The sequence below is a fragment of the Solanum tuberosum genome, unplaced genomic scaffold (assembly GCF_000226075.1).
Source record: "Solanum tuberosum cultivar DM 1-3 516 R44 unplaced genomic scaffold, SolTub_3.0 scf00111, whole genome shotgun sequence".
Lineage (NCBI taxonomy): Eukaryota > Viridiplantae > Streptophyta > Magnoliopsida > Solanales > Solanaceae > Solanum > Solanum tuberosum.
In genome coordinates this window covers 1323760-1345377 of record NW_006239034.1, presented here as the reverse complement: position 1 = coordinate 1345377, position 21618 = coordinate 1323760, and the positions used below count along the sequence as shown (strand labels likewise).

At 37.2% G+C, this 21618-nt stretch overlaps 1 protein-coding gene across 4 annotated transcripts in view; it reads right to left on the bottom strand.

The window, feature by feature from the left end:
• The window catches only part of LOC102605972 (small G protein signaling modulator 1-like), a 46480-nt gene that overhangs the window by 5058 nt on the left and 19804 nt on the right, over nt 1-21618 (bottom strand). For all 4 annotated transcript variants that reach the window (XM_006349518.2, XM_006349517.2, XM_015309625.1 and 1 more), the window contains 7 exons: nt 6658-7469; nt 6440-6562; nt 6259-6347; nt 5952-6152; nt 4868-5266; nt 3769-3852; nt 3368-3587 (listed from right to left, as the gene is read on the bottom strand). In XM_006349518.2, coding sequence (XP_006349580.1) covers nt 3546-3587; nt 3769-3852; nt 4868-5266; nt 5952-6152; nt 6259-6347; nt 6440-6562; nt 6658-7469 — 1750 coding nt within the window. In that variant the 3' untranslated portion in view covers nt 3368-3545. The remainder of the gene's footprint in view (nt 1-3367; nt 3588-3768; nt 3853-4867; nt 5267-5951; nt 6153-6258; nt 6348-6439; nt 6563-6657; nt 7470-21618) is intronic.

Genomic DNA, 21618 nt, shown 5'->3' with positions numbered 1-21618 from the left:
TTGTATCTCCTATGTGCATTTGCTATCTTGTGAAAGAATTTAGTATTCTTATCACCTTCCTTCAGCCATAGAGCCCTTGATTTTTGTCTCCAGGAGATCTCCTCCTTTTTTATCAACTCTTCATATTTCAACATCAATTCAGATTTTTTGGCAGACTCCTCATTAGTAAGGATTCTGTCTTCCCTCTCAGCTTCTAGATCAGCCAACTGTTCAAGCAATTTCTTCCTCTGTATACCCAAATTTCCTTCTTCCCCATTCCTCCATTCTTTAAGTTTAGTCTTCAGAGCTTTTAGTTTGCAAGCCAATCTATAATCAGGTTTCCCTGTGAAGTTGAAAGAAGACCACCATTCTCTGACTCTATCAATGAAGCCCTCAGATTCTAACCACCAATTTTCAAATTTGAAGTAACTTTTGTTCCTTTCCCAAGACCCCCTAGTAAGGCTATAGGAATATGATCTGAAATCAACCTTTGAAGTGGAATCTGTTTCAAATTTTGGAACTTGTCATCCCATTCCTCTGAAATTAGGATCCTGTCAATCCTGGAGGCTGCTTCCTGTTGGTCCCCTTTGAACCAAGTATATGTGACATCCTCAAGTTGCAAGTCAACTAGTTTCATGTCTTCAATAAAATCAGAGAATTCCTTCATACCCCTTGTTCTTACTGTACAATTCTTCTTCTCAGATATGTATCTTGTTACATTAAAATCACCACAAATAGCCCATGGTCCTTCCATTAGTCCTCTGACTGCACTTACCTCTTCCCACACTATTCTTCTTTCCTTGTAACAGTTTGGGGCATACACTCCTGTGATGTGGCATTTAAAATCTTGGAGTTGAGATTCAAATTTACATGTGATGGAGAATGCCCCTATTTCTAAGATTTCCCCCTTCCAGGCTCTCTCATCCCACATCATCAAGATCCCCCCTCTTGTCCCACTGGATTCCAGATATGCTTGTTTGATCCACCTTCCTGCCCAGACCTGCTTGGCTAAATCTACGACATTGCCTTCCAGTTTTGTTTCTTGAAGGCATATGATGTCTGCCTTCCACCCCCATATCATGCTATTTACTAGCCTCCTCTTCTCTAAATTATTAAGTCCCCTAACATTCCAAGATACTAGTTTAAAATTCATCAAGTACTAGCACTTGCACTCCTCCCCTTTCCTCTGTTCCCTGTACTTTTAAATTTGACATCAAAACATACCAAGTTTTTTAATTCTTGTACACCTTTTTAGTCTTAGTTTTTTTAATTTCACTGCACGATTCCAGTTTTCTTGCTTGTCTGCAACTGTCTATTTGCATCAGAAGTTCTGTGGCTTCCTCTTCATGACCTTGGAAATCAATCCCAAAAATTTTCCCCAATTTAATGAGATTTTGCTGCACCCAATTGGATGCTTCTTTTTCCTTGCCCTGAGTTATGAGTTGTTGCTGCACCATTAGAGGCTCTACATCATCAACCTCCCAGTTGACTAACTCTGTTTCAGAATTTCGAGTAGTAACCCCACTGTTGACTCGATCATCCCCACCCACGTCAAAATTCCTTTCCAGTTGACTATCAGCCTCCTCTCCCACTATCTGCAACTCCTTTTCCCCCAGAGAATGAAGCAATTTTAACATTGTATTAATCCAAAAGGAGAGATATTGTAGGTGTATAAGTTATCTATCAAAGGAAAACAAAATCACTAAATATCTCAACCTATGATTGTGCTATGTATTCTATATGAAGATCTGTCTATGTTCATTCGGTGTCATGTATATTCTATTACACTCCCCCTCTCAAGTTGTAGATAGATATTAATCATGTCCAACTTGTTACAAAAATATTCCACCCTAGTTCCATTCAAAGTCTTCATGAATATATCACATAATTGCTCTCCTATCTTCACATAGCCAGTAGAAATCATGTTTTCTTTAATCTTCGCACGAACAAAGTGATAATCAACTTCAATGTGTTTCATTCGATCATGGTACACTGGATTTTAGGCAATGTGTAGAGCAACCTGATTTTCACACCAAAGTTTTGCTGGAGACAAAGGATTCATACCGACTTCAACTAAAAGGTGATGAATCCATGGTATTTCACATGCCAATCGAGACATAGCTCTATACTCAGATTTTGCACTATATCGAGATACAACATTTTGTTTCTTACTCCTCCAAGATAATAGATTTCCACCAACAAAGATGCAGTACCAGCAGTAGATCTTCTATCAATTCTTGAGCCAGCCCAATCAACATATGAAAACACTCAATACGAGTATGTCTGTGATCATTATAGAGTATGTCAAGGTAGGAGCTCCTTCTAAGTAGCACAAGATCTGATCCAAGGCTACTTAATGTTTGACTGTCAATCCAGACATGAATTGATATGCAATATCTGGACGGATCACTATGAGTTAGTTCAATTTCACAACTAACCTTTTGTATCTTTCCGGATCATCAAAAGGGTCACCATCATCCTTAGTAACAAGTACATTAGGAACTATTGGTGTACGACACGGCTTGGCTCCCAATTTTCCAGTTTATGCAATTAGGGCACTACATACTTTCTTTGGACAAGAAAATCCTCTTTCTTGTTTTTTGCTACTTCGATCCCCAAGAAGTATTTCAACTACCTCAACTGTTTGGTATGAAACTTGGCACGTAAAAACTTCTTGAAAGGAGAAATTCCTGCAAAATTATCTCATGTAATAACAATATTGTCAACATAAACAATGAAAAGAGTGATACCAACTGTTGATTGTCCGTAGAGGACTCAGTGATCACACCGATACCCTTTTGAAGGCGAAAATATCCCAAGAAAACACACTTCAATGCATTTGGATTCAACTAGGTAATAGGTGGTTGAACATCTCGAACATAACATGAGCTTCCAAATACCCCAAGTTCCATCGAAAATAGTGACTTATTTGGAAAAAGAACACTGTTAGGCACATTACCAACAAGCACATTCGAGGACACACGATTTATTAGAAAACGAACAATAGAGATTACACAACCCAAAGTTGTTTAGGAACCTTCATTTGGAACACAAGTACCCCAGCTGTCTTAAGAAGATGCCTATTCTTCCTCTTAACAACTCCATTTTGAGAGGATATTTCTTGAGTTGTTCCATCACTTCAAGAAATCATATTTCTCTTGACTAATTTAAACCTAAAATCCTTTATGCTTCTCCAGCCGAATTCTCATGTGGTCGAATTGTCGTCCAACAGTCACTAAAAATAAACCCGAGGCATGAATAAAAAAGAGAGGAAATTTGCATGGTCCATCAGAAGTCAGGTCTCATAAATTATCAAAAACAAGAATTTCGGGAAACACACAAGACTGCTGTATTGGGTTCAGATGAGAAACAAAAAATTGCAAAGTACCTTGCGTGAAGGTAGTGCATGGATGTATACTCAAATGCCAACCACATTGCTGTATGAACTCCAAAGAAAACTATATCTGATAATTGTTCCGCACACCAACGTTAAAATCATATTACAGTTAATAACTCCACATGAGAGATCTGACTTGCCATCTAAGCAAATGGAAGAGTCCAAACACTCAGTCACCATTTTGGGCTGCTGGATTTCTACCTTTAATCAGCTGTTTCAAACAGGAAAGAGGCATTTAAAAACAGTAGGTTTTTATTAGCAAGACCAACTTGTCCAGATGAAATTTTAAAAATAGGAACCAAGTAAATGGTGCCATCTCGTATGAAAACTTGAATGATCCCATTGAACAGGAAAAAGTATCAAAATCCCAACGCCAGGTTAGAAGATACAACCTTGTAGAAGTACTTCCTCCGCAGTTTGATGGCAGTCCGTACACACCTCTTGACCCGAATCTTTAACATATTGTCGTTGAATATCTGATGCATGTTCAACATATAATTATCAGTAAATACTAACAATGTAACTCCAACAAATTCATAATTTTCATGCAATGTGCACGTGTGTAAACTCCAAACAAATTCATAATTCATAAGACAGGCAAATACAGAGAGAGAGAGAGAGAGAGAGAGAGGTGCCAGAAAATAATTCAAGACCAACTTCCACATCAGATAGCACCAAGGTAAAAATGAGGAGGCATCTGAAAAACCAGCCAAAATGACAGAATAATCAATCACCGCCCCTAAAGAAGATAATAACGCCATGTTCATGAAGTGAGGTGCAGTCCAAGGTCCATCAACATGTTAATATAGTAAATTGATATATCAACGGAAGGACAAACACACTTTAAAATATAACAAGCATGATAAACATAAAAATAATCTGAATCTTCAAAATTTATTTTTAACCCTTCAGCAGCAAAATAGAGATGCATTAAGTTCCTGTTGACTACACTTGGACCTAAATACACAGAGCAATTTTTAGGGAAGTAATGGTTGATCACGAGTTTATACGTACATCACAGCATGTTCAAAAGTTACACAACTTAGGAGGTTTTCAGCTGTAATGCCAAAACCTGACATTTTAGCATAATAACTAGCTAATGTTTTGGAAACACGACCCAGGAAGCAATTAACGATATTAGTAGCTAAACCATCAGGGTCAAGTAAAATGAGAAACAAATAAAGAAATAAATAAAGAGAAATCTTCAATGCAACATATGTTTTTGTCTGTAGTAGTATAGTGACTAGTGATAAGAAGATTTAACAGGAAATATACGCAAATTCTTGTGGAGTCCAAAACAAGAAAGAAAAGATTAAAAAACAGAAAAATAAGCACCACCACATAGAGTTGCTGAACTGATTACTTCACATTACATTTCAAAATCAGAATGACACATAAACCAAAGTAATTAACAATGACATAATCACACAGTTGAAAGCATCCACTCAACGATCAGTGTAGCACAGTCGATGTTAATTTAAATAAACCTGCCTTTATAAGATCATCAATTGAGTGAGTTTGTTTAATGATCTTCTGGTGGTTCATGACAAGAATAGCTGCTACACAAAAAACTGGTAATTCATCGACAGTACTCCTTGTTGATGAGACCATATTAACACTGTGCATGCCACTACTTTTGGACCAAAAATTCCTTGTAAGGCCACAAAATGGATGAGCTAAGGAAAGCTTCATCCCGTTGTTTGCAGAGACAGTACGCTCTCCACTTCCATGTTTAGAGGGCGAGTCATCCTTTGAATCACTATTATTCTCAATAATTTCTTCTCCTGATTCTGCCTCAGATTCCTTTGGAATCTGAATGACCAATATTTCAGGGCAGTTCTCCTCTAGATGATAAGTGACCGATTCATCAAAATCTGCAGCCCACATCATCTGCAAAGTCCAAATAAGTTAAGCAGATGAATAACAACAGAAAACACCTAATGATATTGAAGAGAAAGAAGACATGCTTGTGACTAAACGGAACAAAAACTATCCATATTAAATATCAATAATATTGCATGACAATCATGTTGATGAACGAAATCTTAGTCATATGAGATCTCTGAACTTTATTGTCGCTCCACGCTCCTTGATAATTCTTTTCCTTCTCCTTACTACAAATGCTCGCAATTGTATGTTTTTATAAGTGTAGAATGGGGGATACTACGTTTAGGATAAGCCTGTGGTGAAAAATGGTAGAGAGCTTGAAGGGTGATACAGTCATATCCCTGAAATGTTGAACAAGACTAACTTAGCCGATTATATGGCTACTCCCAAAAGATGCTATAAAGCTAAATAGTAGATAGAGCTGAATTTAAGATGTATATTATTAATAGACACAGCACTGTCATTTTCAATCATCTCTTTGTCTATTCTTAGGAAAATAAAAAGAGAAGTAACCCAGAAATTAGAACTCATTAAGAAAAGGGTCCAAGTAAACAAATCCATCAAATTACAAGAGAACTTCTGATGCTATAGTACTTCTCCTGCTAAAGGATTGGTGCTTTCTCATTAGGGCATGTCCTTTCACCTTGCAACTAACATTCTGATTCTCGATAAAAACAGAAACACAAACCTCCCACATACAAAGAACCTCATTAAAAGATAATTCTCGGCGGAAGAGCACCAAAAGCATCCGGAAGGCGAAGTGAAGGCTTTCAGCACCTATGCTTGACAAATGAGAAAACATTTCTCGATCTGTAAGTTCCACAATATGCCATAGAGCTTGCAATTGCTTCATGACACCAGTTGGCCCTTCCATCTGAAAGTTCTCACGCTGAAGAGAAGGAAACACTAAATAAAGTCACAAGCACCAAAAGAAAGGAATAACAATGAAGAACTAAAGAAGGAAATAATGCATGAATTGTTGTTCATGTACAGACCATTCTCCGTAGAAGCATCTCAAAGCACCAGAATGCATCAGCATTATCCTCAAACAGAACAACAAAAGGAGACAAGAGATCACTCATTCCTAGAAAAAATAAGAGAAGAAAATAAAGGAATCGCTTTAAGAGCTTTGAATTGATACAGCAAAAAGAACTTTGTCAGAAGACAAGGAACAACCTTGGCAATATCCCGTTGCCGGATCAACCCATGCATAAACAGCCAGGATATCTGACATTCTAGCCAAATTTTTTCTATCCTCATAGAATTCAAGATGGCTATCTGTTCTGACTACATCAACAACTAAAAGCCAAAAAAGGAATTCTATTTCAATACCATTAACATTCAGGTAAATAAATTTTCTGTAGGAAAGAGGTGATCACTAATGCTGAACTTACCTATCTGATGTAATGTCCAGAGCCATTCTGACACTCTTTCATCACTGAAACCATCTCTTGGAGGTGTTCTCGCATTCATATTTGGAGTGTCGGGTGCGTCAGATATTCTGAGTTTGGTAAAAATCTCTGTTTCACGTTCCTGGAATTTTCCAGACCATGACACTGAATCCGGCCCAGTAGGATGAACCCTCTCAATTTCAGAGTTCAGGGAATGAGACACGTCATTTGATGAGGAAACATTTGCTTCTACGACTAGATCTGCATTATTATTTATTCTGAAACTGTGCATCTTGTCTTCTCCATATTTCAATTTACGCCTTGCTAAATTTCTCTTACCATATGACCTATGACCTTTCTTATTTTTGATACTCTTTCCAAATAAGTCAGTAACAGGTAAAGCAGGAAAATCAAAATAGTTCTCATTTACAGATGCTGATTGACATGCTTCACCCCCAAGTTCGGTGGATCGGCAGCCGTATGGACCCAAAGTAGGCACAGAAAAGAAAGAGTCCAATGCTGCCTCATCTGTGCTTCCCCTTGCACTTATAAGGTCACCGGAATCAGTAGAGCTTTCCCTTTGATGTGTATGTTGTGTGTCTATACAATTATTATCAAAATCACTGTAACCGTATAAATTGTCAGTATTTACATCAGAAGCTTGACTGCTCTTGACATCAGCTTCTCTTCGGCAGTCATCTTTGGAACTTGTTCTCATGTCCATGACCTTGGACCCAACAACATAAGCAAGGGAACCAGTTCCTACACTGGAATGCATTGATTGGCACTGCTTTATGAGGTCTCTGTAGCGTTCCCTGAGGAGATATTACGGATATACAGAAGTTCATATGCCAAAGTTTGTTATTTGGAAAAGTGAAGACATCTCTCTTAGGTCCTCTTTTTTCTTACGCAGGTGGTACACTTTCTATAACAAATAAAATTACCCCCTCTTTTAAAACACCAAAAAGAAATAACAAATCAAGGAATCAGAATCTTTTTCAGAACTAAGAAGTCCCTCGCACAATGGCAATGGCTATTGGAAAATAAAGATAAGATAATTTGGTGTGTCTGATAAAACAAGCATGAGTCTGACTCCTCTACAAGGCAATGGACGACTTTATTCGCATCTTTCAGGAATAAATTACTACAAAGGATATGCAAATGCTAAAAGTGAGGACAGAACAATTGAGTGGGGATGTGAGGGGTTTTCACAAGCAGACAGTTGAGCCATTAAAATGTTGGGAGCAAGATACAATAGATTCCCGAGGAAAAAGTGGGATGTGAGTCATTCTCTAAGACACTGAAGATGTTGAAGATATAATTCAATAAATAAAACGAAGATTTTAGACGAGATAGCAGTCTGTTTCTAAATTATTCTATTTCTTCCTCTCTCTGTTGCAGTCCTTTTTTTATTTGCGAATTCTTCGTCTCTGTCTCTTTATTTTATTATTCTATTTCAGTGAATTTATTTTTCTAATAACAGCAATTTAAATGGAATCATCTGCTGAAAGGAGAGACCCAACTTGAACTTATGGAAGCAAAGTTCAATCCAACGTATTTCATAACAAGGTTACTGATGAAGCGTGTAACCATCTCACAAAAATCTTAAATTGTTAGAAAGAGCACACTTTTATTTACTTAATTATATTCTCAACATGCCCCCTCCATGTACGAGCCTACAAATTTTTCATGGGCCAAGCACATAGAAGTTCATTTTGATAATGGGTGTTGGTGGGATTCCATCCTAGGACCTCTGTCTGCTCTAATACAATATTGAAGTGTGTCACCATCTTATAAGTTGTTAGAGAGAGTACACTTTTATTTACTTAATTATATTCTCAATAGTTACCAAAGTTTGATTTGATTGTCACACACATCGTAGAGATGGTAATAGCAATGTCATATCCAGTCCAAAATACGAGGAACATGTTAAGGAAAATTTAGAAAAGTATGTTGAGAAAAAATATGAACGAACATGAGGGTCATGATTTGTCAATACCCCTTCTCTCAAAAAAAATTAAAAAAGTAATATTCTCTTCAACTTGTAGATGTACTGGTGGTAGGTCCTACAGAAGTTTATTTCACGAAGAATCTGAAGGATGTGGTTAGGCAAGAAAAGAGGTGAACATCCCATAGAATTGCCAAGAAGATTTTGACGGATTGTGCAGTTGCAATGTTTGCACGATGGATGCATGATGTTGGGCTTCCTTTCAATTGTGTCAATTTTATGGATAGCTTTCAGTTTTTGTTGAGGTTGTAGGTTAACATGCTCCAGGAATGAAGCCCCACACCAAGTTACTTTGAGCACACATCAAACGGTACCATTTACCATGATATGCAATATACAACATCCACAACGTAGTCCTTTAGAATTAAAGAGGCTTGTTTAGGGAGAAATTATTCTCTTAATAGTTTCTACACTTTCTTTAATATTATTAGTTTTCTCATATGTAGGTCATTGAACAAATCATATTAAGTATTATGCACTCTTTGATTCTACTTCTCTTTTGTTTCTGATCTATCCTCATTTAAGGTTTGCAGTTGTTAGTTTCCGCATAACACCTTGTTATTTCGATATTAGAGCAAATGGTTCAATGAGGTCGAAGACTGGTTCAAAGTAAGCTCAGCTCAAGTTGTAACCAATTTGACGATAAACAAATTGTCAAAAAAAAGTTTGAAGTACTACATATGGAGATAATTTTCAACAATCATGTTGCTACATCTTTAAAAACAAAAAGTATTTTTAAGCCATGCTTACTTTTAATGCATGGGCTCTAATTTTCAGCTCATGCTTACTTTTAACGCATGAGCTTCAACTTTCAACTCTTGCTTACTTTCAACACTTGGGTTCCAATGCTCAATCCATGTTTACTTCTACTGCATGGGCTCCGACATTCAATCTATACAGATATGGCACCTAGGTCTAACTCAACTCCAAGAGCTAGCTCATGAGGGGAGAATTGTACAAGTCTATACAAGCAAACTACCCGTTCATTCCCCAATCGATGTGGGACTCTAACCCACTCTAACACCACCTTCACATCCACGCCCAACTAGAGTGTGGACTAAGAGCCCAAATAGGGATGATTCTGGCTCTAATACCATGTAAAGATATGACACATTAGCTTAACTCAACTCCAAAAGCTAGCTCAAGAAGAATGGATTGCTCAAATCCATATACACAAACCACTAGTTCATTAGTGTAGGATATTTACTTGCATTTGATAGAACCACTAGTAATTGTATATATACATGTATTTCCGAAATAATGAAATATAAGTTCTTCCATTTCATATACTAGTTACATGGTATCAGAGCCAGATCTTTGGCTTCGCCGTAGTTAAGCTTATTGCCTTAACACCGAACTCAATTTCAGTCCAACTTCCTTCTCCTCTCTGACATCGCCCTGCCTTTTCCAGCCTATATATTTTGTGGTCCTCTCAGTTGGATCTAGTGGGATCATTTTTTTTGCTTCATTTCTCTAGATCATTTCTCTAATCTAATCTATAAGTGGCTATTTCTTTTCTAGGTTCTACTCGTTTCTCTAATCTAATCTTTAAGTGGCTATTTCTTTTGGAGGTTCTACTATTTTTATTTGGGTGAGTGGAACTTTAGTTGAGGGATCATATTAGTCCTCTATTTGTTTGAGAAGAACCTGATCAAGTCCTCTGCTTTATTTGAGAAAATTTGTCCTCTGTTTTGTTTGAACTTGTTCAAATGGTGTTGGAATTAATTCTTTGGTTTTCATCTTGTGCCTCTTATTTGTTGGAAGATATTTATGGCTAGGGCTTCTATTTTGTGAAGTTCGATTATTCTCTCTTTTTGGTGGAAATTCTTGATTGAAAAAGAAGGAACAAATCTCGGTCCATGCTTCTCCAGGTTGCCTTGACATTAATAGTTGATTTTGTGTTAGTTCCCTAGTCTGTTTCAGGTGGTTTACTTGATTGGAGTTTTATTTGTGTCTAGAAAAGACTTAGTTTGGGTATATTTTAGCTTTGGAGGATTCTCAATGAACTTATTTTGATACTATGAATATATTAGTTGGGAAAATGACTGCTTCTAGTCCATTATCAGATAAAATGGTTTTGGTTTCGGATAGGAGTTTGCTAAATTCTCTAAATATCAAAAATCATTAAAGGATACACACTTTAATTAATGTCTTTCTTGAGCCAGATAAAACATGTCTTATCACCTCTTCAAATAAATGGGTGATTGATTTAGGTGCCACAAATCACATGACATGTAATCCTAATATTTTTGTCTAGCGTTTGAACACACAAAGCACCCTCTCCAGTTAGATAATGGATCAACTTGTAACAGTGGTAGATTTGGGATTGTTCAACCAACCTCATCGATTGCCCCGTTATTTGTATTTAGGGCCCGTTTGAATATGGAATTTTTGTGTTGTATATTTTCTCATAAACATAAAAATCTCATAAGTTGTAAAACTATTAAAATAGCCCCAATTGTTTATTCAATCTTATCAAATAAACAAAAATTATAAAATCGCATAATAAATTATTACAAAGTTATTTGTTCTTCACTTAAGTAATTGTTTCATCTAAAAAATTGAACATAAATTGTACTTGATATGCTCATATCTCTCAACTACTCTTACAAATAACCTATAAGTAGAAAAAAAAAACATATATTAGTGAGTAAATATTAACTTAGAAGTTAAATACACTAAGATAAAAATTAACAAACATCACTGACTTCTAACTATTTACAAGAAAAATCAATAGTTAAATATTATTGAATAACGAAATTTTAAAAAGTTACCACAAGTTTGAGTCAAAAACACTTCTAATAAAATTTAATCAAAAAAATTATAACTAGTCCACTTGACTAAATATTAATAACTAATTGATCAAATTTTCCCAAGTCCTCAATCAATTGGACTTGATATTCTTCAGTCATGTGAACGAACATTTTGCGAATACTAAGATTAAGAAAGTGCGGCACCGCCAATGAAAATTGTCTTTTATCAATATTATGCTTAGTCATAAGATTAAGACGTTTTTTTTATTATGAAAAATAAAGAAAGTGTTACTCCCTTCGTTCTTATTTATATTCACCAAATGAATTTCTACTTTATCATTTATATTCACCAAATTTAAAGTAATAATAAATTTTATATTGGTGAGAATAATAAATTTTAAAAAGTAATGATGTGATTATAAATTTTATTTACATATGAAACAAATGGTTAGTAGATATAAATGTGGGGTTGTTTTAACAAAATATAAACTCATGGATCAATTATTGTACTAAAATATCTCAAATCATGATGTGATTCCATATCATGGTTTTTGGAGAATATGGTATCACCTCTCATGATATGAAATCATGAGATGGAATCAGCGTAAAATCGCATGTCCAAACGCTGATTCCATCTCACGACACCATATCGTGATATGGTATCGCATGGCCAAACGCCTACTTAGTCTACCAAAGTTGCCTTTAATTTGATTTTTGTTAGCAAAGTTACCAAAGAACTTAACTGTTATATCTCATTCTTTCTTGATCATTGTTTGTTTTGTGATCTTACCACGAATCAGGTTATTGGTAAAGGATATGTATACATTGAACTCTACATCCTTGATGAATGAGAGTCTTGGCCAGTTGCCTGATCTAGTATCGTGGATGCATTTGAAACACATTGTCAATTGGGACAACCTTCTCTACCTCTGCTAAAGAAGCCCTGTCCTCAGTTCCAAAATATTTCTTCATTGGAATGTGAGTCATGTCGGTTTGCAAAATACATAACTGAGTAGGTCCAAGAGTTAATATGCGGGCTGAGTTAGTTAATTCTACTTGGGACCATGTCATGTCATTTTCAAAATTGGGCACAAGTATTTTGTCACTTATGTGGATGATTTCTCTCGGATGACCTGGATTTAATTTATAATGAGCCGCTCTAAAGTGTTTACTCACTTCAGTGCCTTTTATGCTGAAATTAAAACTCAATTCAATGCTTCCATGTGTATTCTAAGGAGTGATAATGCTAAAGAATACATGTCATAGTTGATTTGGTCCTACGTGAGACAACATAGTATTCTCCATCGATCTCCATGTGTTGATACACCCTCTCAAAATGGAGTTGCTGAGCGGAAGAGCAAACATCTACTTGAGACAGCTTGGGCATTCTTATTCCAAATGAAGGTTCCTAAATAGTTTAGGCCAATGCGGTCTCAAGACTTGTTTTCATATTAATCGCATGTCATCTGTACTTAGTGGTGATATGCCTTATCATGTTCTTTTTCCAAACAAGTCACTATTTCCAGTGGAACCTAAGGTGTTTGGAAGTACATGTTTTGTTCGAGATGTTTGATCATTCATTACCAAGTTGGATTCCAACGTATTGAAGTGAGTTTTCTCGGGATATTCTTGCCTTTAGGAAGGTATAAGCATTATTCTACTGAACTTGGAAAATATATGGCATCAACTCGTGTGGTATTTTTAGAAATTACACCATTCTTCTATGCACCTCCCATTTCTACAAGTCAAGAAAAGGAAGATGAATGGTTAGTCTATCAAGTTACTCGTTTCCTGACAGGAAAATCAGATAAAGTTGTTCTTCCGTTTCTTAGTACTTCTATTGAGCACTAATCCACTATTGTGCCTTCAACAGTTATTCTTTTTGCGCCAGCAAAAGCACCAATTGTTCAAGTTTACTCAAAGAGAAGAGATATCAATGATATGTCTTGCACTAGTTCCTTTGTCATCAGATTTTCCTCCGCCTGATACTTTAGAAAACATTGACCTTCCAATTACTTTTCGTAAAGGTACATGTACTTGCAAATCCACATATTCAATTACTAATTTTGTTTCCTATAACCGCTTACCCTCCACATCTAGATCTTTGATTGCTTCTATAGACTCCATCATTGTACCTAAAGCAGTGAAAGAGGCTTTGAGTCATTATAGATGGTCTAATGCAATGCTTGAAAAAATACATGCCTTCGAGGAAAACCACTTGTAGGATTTGGTGGATCTACCCAAAGGGATGAAATCAGTGATATGTAAGTCAGTCTTTTACGGTTAAAGTTGACTGAAATGGATTTTTGGCAAGACTAGTAACTATTCCTCAAAATTGCTCCTTGTGATGCAACGAAACCATGGAAATGATCTCAAGACGCAACAACACCTATAATAAAAGGAATAACTGACTTACATCAGGATGTCTTTTTCTTTGTTATTCTAATTTTGGTTATCGTATCATGCTAAAGGGTATGCTCAGACTTATGGGATGGATTATTTCGCCATCTTCTCCCTGATTGCCAAACTCAATTTTTCCTGCTTGTTCATTCTCTAGCTGCTTCATAGAATTGGCCTTTACATTAATTGGATATTAGGAATGCATTCCTTCATGGTTATTTTCAAGAGAAATTGTATACAGAGCAACCACCCAATTTTGTTGCTCGAGGGGAAGTATCTGACATTTTAGGAAATCCTTGAATGGCTTGAACAGAGCCCTCGAGCTTGATTTGGCAATTTAGTGAGATGGTTCAGATTTGGCCTGAAAATGAGCAAATGTGATCATTCAATCTACTATCAACAATCAACAACTTGCACCATCCTCCTTGTTGTATATGTTGATGACATTGTCATCATGGAAAACGATTATGCATGAATCTTTTCCCTTTAAGTCTTTCCTGCATACGAGTGGTCCAATTGAAATGCTTTTGTAGAAGTCAATCGAAGCAAGAATGGAATTCTTCTACCTCAGAGAAAGTATATTCTTGACCTACTTGCAAAAAATGGAAAATTGCAAGCCAAACCCTGCAGTACTCTAATGATTCCCGATGTGCATCTTATAAAAGATGATGGTGATCTCCTTGGATGATCCAAAGAGATAAAGGAGGTAAGTTAGGAAGTTAAACTACCTCACTATGACTCATTCAAACATTGTCTTTGTTGTATGTGTTGTTAGATAACTCATGTCCGCACCTACGGTTAAACATTGGCCAGCTTTGAAACAAATTCTATTTTACTTGAAAGGCGCTACTAGACTTGTTATATTGTATAACAATCACGAACATGCTTGTGTTGAGTGTTTTGTAGATGTTGATTAAACTGAATCCAAAATTAATAGAAGATCTACTATAGGCTATTTAGTCTTCGTTGGTGGAAACCTAAAATTGTAGAGGAGTAAGAAGCATAGTGATGTATCTTGATCCAATGTTTAAATCCAAATACAAAGTTATGTCACATTCTACATATGAGATTATGTGGATATATCATCTTTTAACTGAAATTGGATTGAAGCATCAAACACCAGCAAAACTCTAGTGTGATAATCATGTTGCTCTTCATATTGCCTCAAATTTGGGGTATCATGAAAGAACTGAACATATTGAGGTTTAGTGTCATTTTATTCGTGAGAAGATCGCGGAAAACTTGATTCCGTTGGCTACGTGAAGACAAGAAAGCAACTAGTTGATTTGTTCACAAAGGCGTTGATTGAAGCTCAAGTTAACTATTTGTATAACAAGTTGGGCATGACCAATATCTATGCTCCAGCTTGAGTGGAGTATTACAAAAGATTATAGGATATGTAAAGATATTCTCTTACCTTATATAGTTAGCTAAATCATTGGAGAGATGCGTAGGATATTTACTTACCTTTTGATAGAACCTCTAGTAATTGTATATATATACACATGTACTTCTGACATTGTGAAATAATTCGATTCCATGTTTTAATTACCAACCCATGCTCACTTTTAACACATTGGGATCCAATTTTAGCTAATACCTACTTTTAATCATCGAAAGTAGTAGTGATTAATATTATGTGAAGAAAGGGAATCACGATTGTTGTCAAGAATATCAAGGCCAAAGAGAAGAATTGTTAGGGCTTGCCCTAATTTTCTTACCATAATTTGGATTTACCTTTTATTGAAGGAAGGGAATAGAGTTCACCATGATTAATCTTTACTTTTCCCAAGAGAAAATATAAATAGCTTTGATATTTCGGTAACCTCTTCTCAAAAGAAAAGGCTTTGGATTTCTATAAATTGAAGATCCTTCACAAGAACACAATAGCATCCTCAATGTAATCCTTTAGGAGTCGTTTGGTGTGAAGTATAATACCAAATAGTCATGGGATTAAATTATAGTACCACTTAATTTGTTGTTTGGTTGGCAAGTCCGGGATAACTTATCCCGGGATTAATAATTAGTACCTGGATAAGTTATCCTTCCCCTTGGGTGGTATAGTAATCCCGGGATAAAATAAGTAAATGACAAAAATGTCTCTTTTCAACCCTTTTTATACATCACTTTTTACATTCATGAAGGGCATTTTTGTAAAAGAATAAATTGTTCTTTAAATTTATTATTTTGAATACAACAAACCAAACACTCAATAAAAAATAATCTTATCATAACTTATCCCCATCATAACTAATCCCATCATAATTTTATCCCATCATAACTTGAATTCAACCCAAACGACCCCTTAGAGTTAAAGAGTCTTGTTTAGGGAGAAATTTTTCTCTTGATAGTTTCAATGCTTTCTTTTATATTATTAGTTTTCTCATAAGTAGGTCAATTGGTCAAATCATATTAAGCATTAAGCACTATTTTAATAGCTTTTGTTTCTGATTTATCATCGCTTAAGGTTTGCAATTGTTAAGTTTTGCATGACTCCATGTTATTTCAATCCCAACAAAAGATACAAGCAAAAAATATCTCATTCCTAAAAATCGAGAACCGTAGAAGAGCAGTATAACCATAGTTATGATTGATATGGAGGGAAGATCAAGAGCATTCCGCTAGCATCAATACGGATCACTAAAATACGAGGAAACTGTCCTTTGCCCAGACAACAGCATGGGAGTCGTCCTAATAGTAGAGAATGTGAACACAAATTTACATCTCATGATGCTTTTCATGCAAGAAAGGAGGGAGGGATACCAATTATTAATCACTTTCTTGTCCAATAACATGTCATGACCTTGAGCTTCCAATAAGTAGTTATAACTATCGGGTAGAAGCAACGGCCTAGATTAGATATAGATTAATGAGATTAGAGGGTGGAGATGCAGCCACGTCATCACAATGCCAAACCAACACAAGTCACGTTGATTTAACCAACTCTGCAGAGGAAAGAGAAGCTGAACGGATAATTGGTATCTTTCTCACCTCTTCTCTCTTCTGTCAGAGATCTCCTTTCTTCTTCTTCCTTCCTAATCCCACTCATTCTTCTTTTGCAGATTAAGGACTCATCTATGGAAACTTCCAAACTTAAGATTTGTTTTTTATTGTTTTAAGTTGTAATTCCTTCAATTCAGTTGATTAATAGAAAATTGTCCAAAAAACTCAACTTTTTTTATTAAATCTCAGTTCGATAATTGTTGAATCAAGGTCAGGTTCTAACAATTGGTATCAAAGCCAGGTTTCACGCAACTTGTGAAGGTGAAAATGGCTGAAGGGACCTAGATGAAGCTATTAGACGATAAGTTGTTGAGTCATGACAAAATTTTGGGAGATCTCACTACGACTTACAGGAAACTCAAACAGGAATCAAGGGAACCTTGGAGCTTATTTTGGATTGTTTGACAGCTCTAGACAGAACACCAGTCAGAGCTCCTGAAGGTGTTTTTCCAGTTAGAGATGGGTTGCTACCAAATCCCATACAGGAAGGTAGGGCCAGATTGCCAAATTCAACCTCCTAAATGGGACTACCAAGCTTCGAAGGGAACGAACCTAAGGTATGGTTGCGTAAGTGTGAAAAGTACTTTAACCTATACAGAACGGTTGATAATCAAAAGGTAAAGGGAGCTGCACTCTATTTGAATGGACTTGATGAAACATGGTATAATTCACTTCTTTTGGATAGAGGAGTAGTTACTTTGGCTGAATATAAGGAGGAACTTTGTGTGAGATTTGGGGAGACAGTGGTTGAAGATACCGTTGAGGAATTTAATAAGTTATCTCAAATAGGAACTATAGATGAATTCCTTGGCAAGTTTGAAGACTTGAAAGCCTAGATGATAATAAGGAATCCAGCCTTGAATGAGGCTCATTTCCTGTCAAGTATTATTAGGGCTTTGAAGGAAGAAATTAAGTTTGGGGTTAAAATGTATTAGCCAGTAACAGTAAGAGCAGTTATAGAGCAGGCTAGACTACAGGAGAAAGCAATAGAAGCAACTCAAAAGAAGAACATGATGACGGCTAAAACTTCCTATCAGGTGGGAGGGTCTAGCTCTACAAAGAAGGTTATGGGAAGTAATCCAGTTCCTACTATTGCTAGTGGTTCAAATTACTCCAAACCTGCTGCTGTGAACAACCCTCAACCAAACACTTTTAGGTTAACCCCAGAGGTGTAACACACCGAAAGAGCAACAAGTTATGTTTCAGGTGTGGAGAGAAGTACTACCCAGGACACAACTGTAAGGCTAAGCAATTGAATTGCATGAGCGGTGAAGAAGAGGCCATACTGCCAGATGAAATATAGGTACCTGAACCACCAGATCTTATCATTGAAGGAGAGATACAACAGGAGGTTATGGAGGCCATATGTTTGAGTGCCTTGACTGGCAGTAGCCTGGGAGTAAATGTTATATTGGTAAAAGGATTTGTCAGGAATAGGACACCGGCGGTGTTGATTGATTCTGGTAGCACTCACAGCTTCATAGACGAACAAGCCGTTGATGACGCTGGTTGTGTGGCTGAGTATAGCCCTCCTATGAGGGTCACTATTGCTGATGGGAATTATGTGATATGTCATACTAGTTGTCTGGTTTTAGTTAGAAAATGGAAGGAAAAGCCTTCAAGGAGGATCTGAGAATAATCAACTTACAAGGATGTGATCTAGTGTTAGGAAATGATTGGATGAAGAAGAATAATCCTACCAAGTTCGATCATGAGAAAAAGTGTGTGACAATTGGTAGAAAGGGAAATGAAACCATTCTACATGCTATTCCAGGTGAGGGTAGTTTGAGTATGATCAGTGGTAGTGCCATGGGAAGGCTTATCAGGAAGGGTCAAACATTGATGGCTCATCTATTCATGCTGGGAGTAGAGTCCTACAATGAGCAGGAGCATGTGGATGCCACTATACAAGAAGTGCTAGACAAGTACCAGTCTATGTTTGCTGAGCCAAAGTCTTTACCACCAGTGAGACAACTGGACCATGCTATTAACTTAAAGCCTGGAGCCTCACCAGTTAGTCTAAGACCTTAAAGATACAATCACTACCAAAAGGAGGAATTAGAAAAGCAAGTTTCGGAGATGCTTGCTAATGGGATTATTAGCATAGCCGATCTCCCTTTTCCTCACCAGCTCTATTGGTTAAGAAAAAGGATGGCACCTGGAGGTTTTGTGTAGACTATAGAGGGTTGAATGAGATCACAGTGAAGGATAAGTACCCAATTCCCATTGTTGATGACCTTTTAGATGAGTTACATGGAGCAGTGGTCTTAGGGCAGGTTATCATCAAATCAGAATTAAGGTTGAAGATGTGTACAAAACAACATTCAGGACTCACATTGGACATTATAAGTTTAAGGTTATTGCCTTTTGGGCTTACCAATGCCCCTGCCACCTTTCAGGCCCTAATGAATCGGGTCTTTCAATTGTACCTCAGTCCTCAGGAAGTTTGTTTTGGTGTTTTTTATGATATCCTCTTTTATAGTAAATCATTGCCAGAGCATGTAGATCATTTACTGTTGGTGTTCAACACCTTATTATTCCATTCATTGTATGCAAAAAGGTCCAAGTGCTCTTTTGGTCAATCCAAAGTAGAGTACTTATGACATGTTATTAATGCAGAAGGGGTGTGTCAACTGATCCTGCCAAGGTGAAAGCTATGGAAGAATGGCCTACCCCTAGAACTGTGAAAGCTTTGAGGGGATTTCTGGGCTTAACAGGATATTATAGAAAGTATGTAGCTAATTATGGAAGCATAAGCAGACCACTATTTGACTTGTTGAAGAAGGATGCTTTTGTGTGGACTGAAGAAGCTGATCAAGCTTTTGCGACACTTAAGAGGGCCATGTCTACCATACAAGTGCCTTGCCAAATTATGATGAAGAATTGGTAGTAGAGACTGATGCATGCCATTCAGGAATTGGAGTTGTGCTAATACAAAGGTGAAGGCCAATAGCCTATTTTAGTAAGGTATTGGCTATGAAGCATAGAGATAAATCCATTTAGGAGAAAGAATATTTAGCTCTATTGAGTGTTGTTGACAAGTGGGGACATTACCCTCAATACAAGCATTTTGTGGTCAAGACTGACCACCATAGCCTCAAATATTTGCTTGAACAGAAGGTTACTATAGCAGTGCAACAAAGAGGTCTGACCAAATTGTTGGGGTTAGATTATGAGGTGCAGTATAAGAAAGGGGCAGAGAATAGAGTGGCTGATGCACTCTCAAAGCAGCATGAAGGGATTAGCTTGAGTGAAGCTGATACAATTTCGAACCAACAAGAGGAGAACCACTTGAGCGAAGAAGGCCAGTTGCATGCCATCAGTGTAGCAGTTCCATTGTGGGTCCACGAGGTTGCAACCAGCTATGAAGGTGATCCTATGGCTGTGGAGCTCATTACACAGTTGACAGTGGATACTAATAGTCCTAACTTGTGGCAGTTTTACTCGGGAGTATTGAGAAGGAAGGGGAAGATTTATGTGGGCTCAAATGGACCTCGTATGCATCAGTTGATCCAGACCTTCCATGCTTCTAACTTAGGAGGGCTCTCTGGCCAACTTGGAACTTTCAAAAGGTTGTCTCTACTATTCTATTGGCCAACAATGAAACAAATGGTGGTGCAGTTTGTATCTGAATGTGAGGTTTGTCATAGGAACAAGGATGAGAATGCTCCCTATCTAGATTTGCTGCAACCTGTGCCCATTCCTGATCAATCATGGAGACAGATAAGTTTGGATTTTATTGAAGGTTTGCCTATATCCTCAGGCAAGGATGTTATTTTTGTAGTGTTGATAGGCTCACTAAAGGTGCTTATTTTATAGCTCTATCCCACCCTTTCACAGCTCTACAAGTCGCAACTAAATTCTGGAAGAGAGTACACACTCTTCATGGTGCACCTGAGTTGAGTCCATTATCTCTGATAGAGATAAAATATTTGAGTAACTTCTGCTCTCTTCAAATTAAGTAGCACTCAACTCCTATATAGTTCTTCCTATCATCCTCAAACAGATGGGCATACTGAGAGGGTTAATCGGTGTATAGAAAATTGCTTGAGGTGCATGACTAGTCACAGACCTCATCAGTGAAGCAGTGGTTGCACCTAGCTGAGTGGTGGTACAACATCAACTACCACACAAGCTTGCAATGCACCCTTTTGAAGCTCTATGGGTATTCGCCTCCTCAACTATCTATGGGACCAAACTGTGGTGCCTGCTGCTGAAGATTTGATCATGAAGAGGCAACAGATGCAACAAATTATTAAGAACAATTTGTTGAAAGCTCAATAAAGGAATGAAGTACTATGCTGATCTACATAGGTCAGAAAGGGAGTTTCAACCTGGTGAGATAGTATACCTCAAGCTTCAACCTCAGACAGTCCTCAATTGCTCTACGAAGAAATTTGAAGCTCAACTCCAAATACTATGGCCCATACAAGATTCTAGCAAGGGTTGGACCTGTAGCCTATAAGCTAGATCTTCCACCTACTTCTAAAGTACATCCAGTGTTCCATGTCTTCTCAAAAAGAAAATGGAGGCCAGTGGTTTGGGCTTGAGACTTCCATGTTGGAGGTCTCAAGTTCGAAACCCCTTGCTAGCGAAAGCAAGGGGTTTGCCTTCTGCGTCGAGCTTGTCGCACCATGCTTGCTTAGTGCGGGTTAACTCCTACGTGGTTTGCGAGCTATTGCATAGGAGCGAGGGTTTTACCCTGTGCACACCCAAAGGGTAGCGGCTGCGGGTTTCCCTTGTCATCAAAAAAAAAAAAATAGTGGTGCAATCTATTCTACCAGTTACTGGGGAGGATGG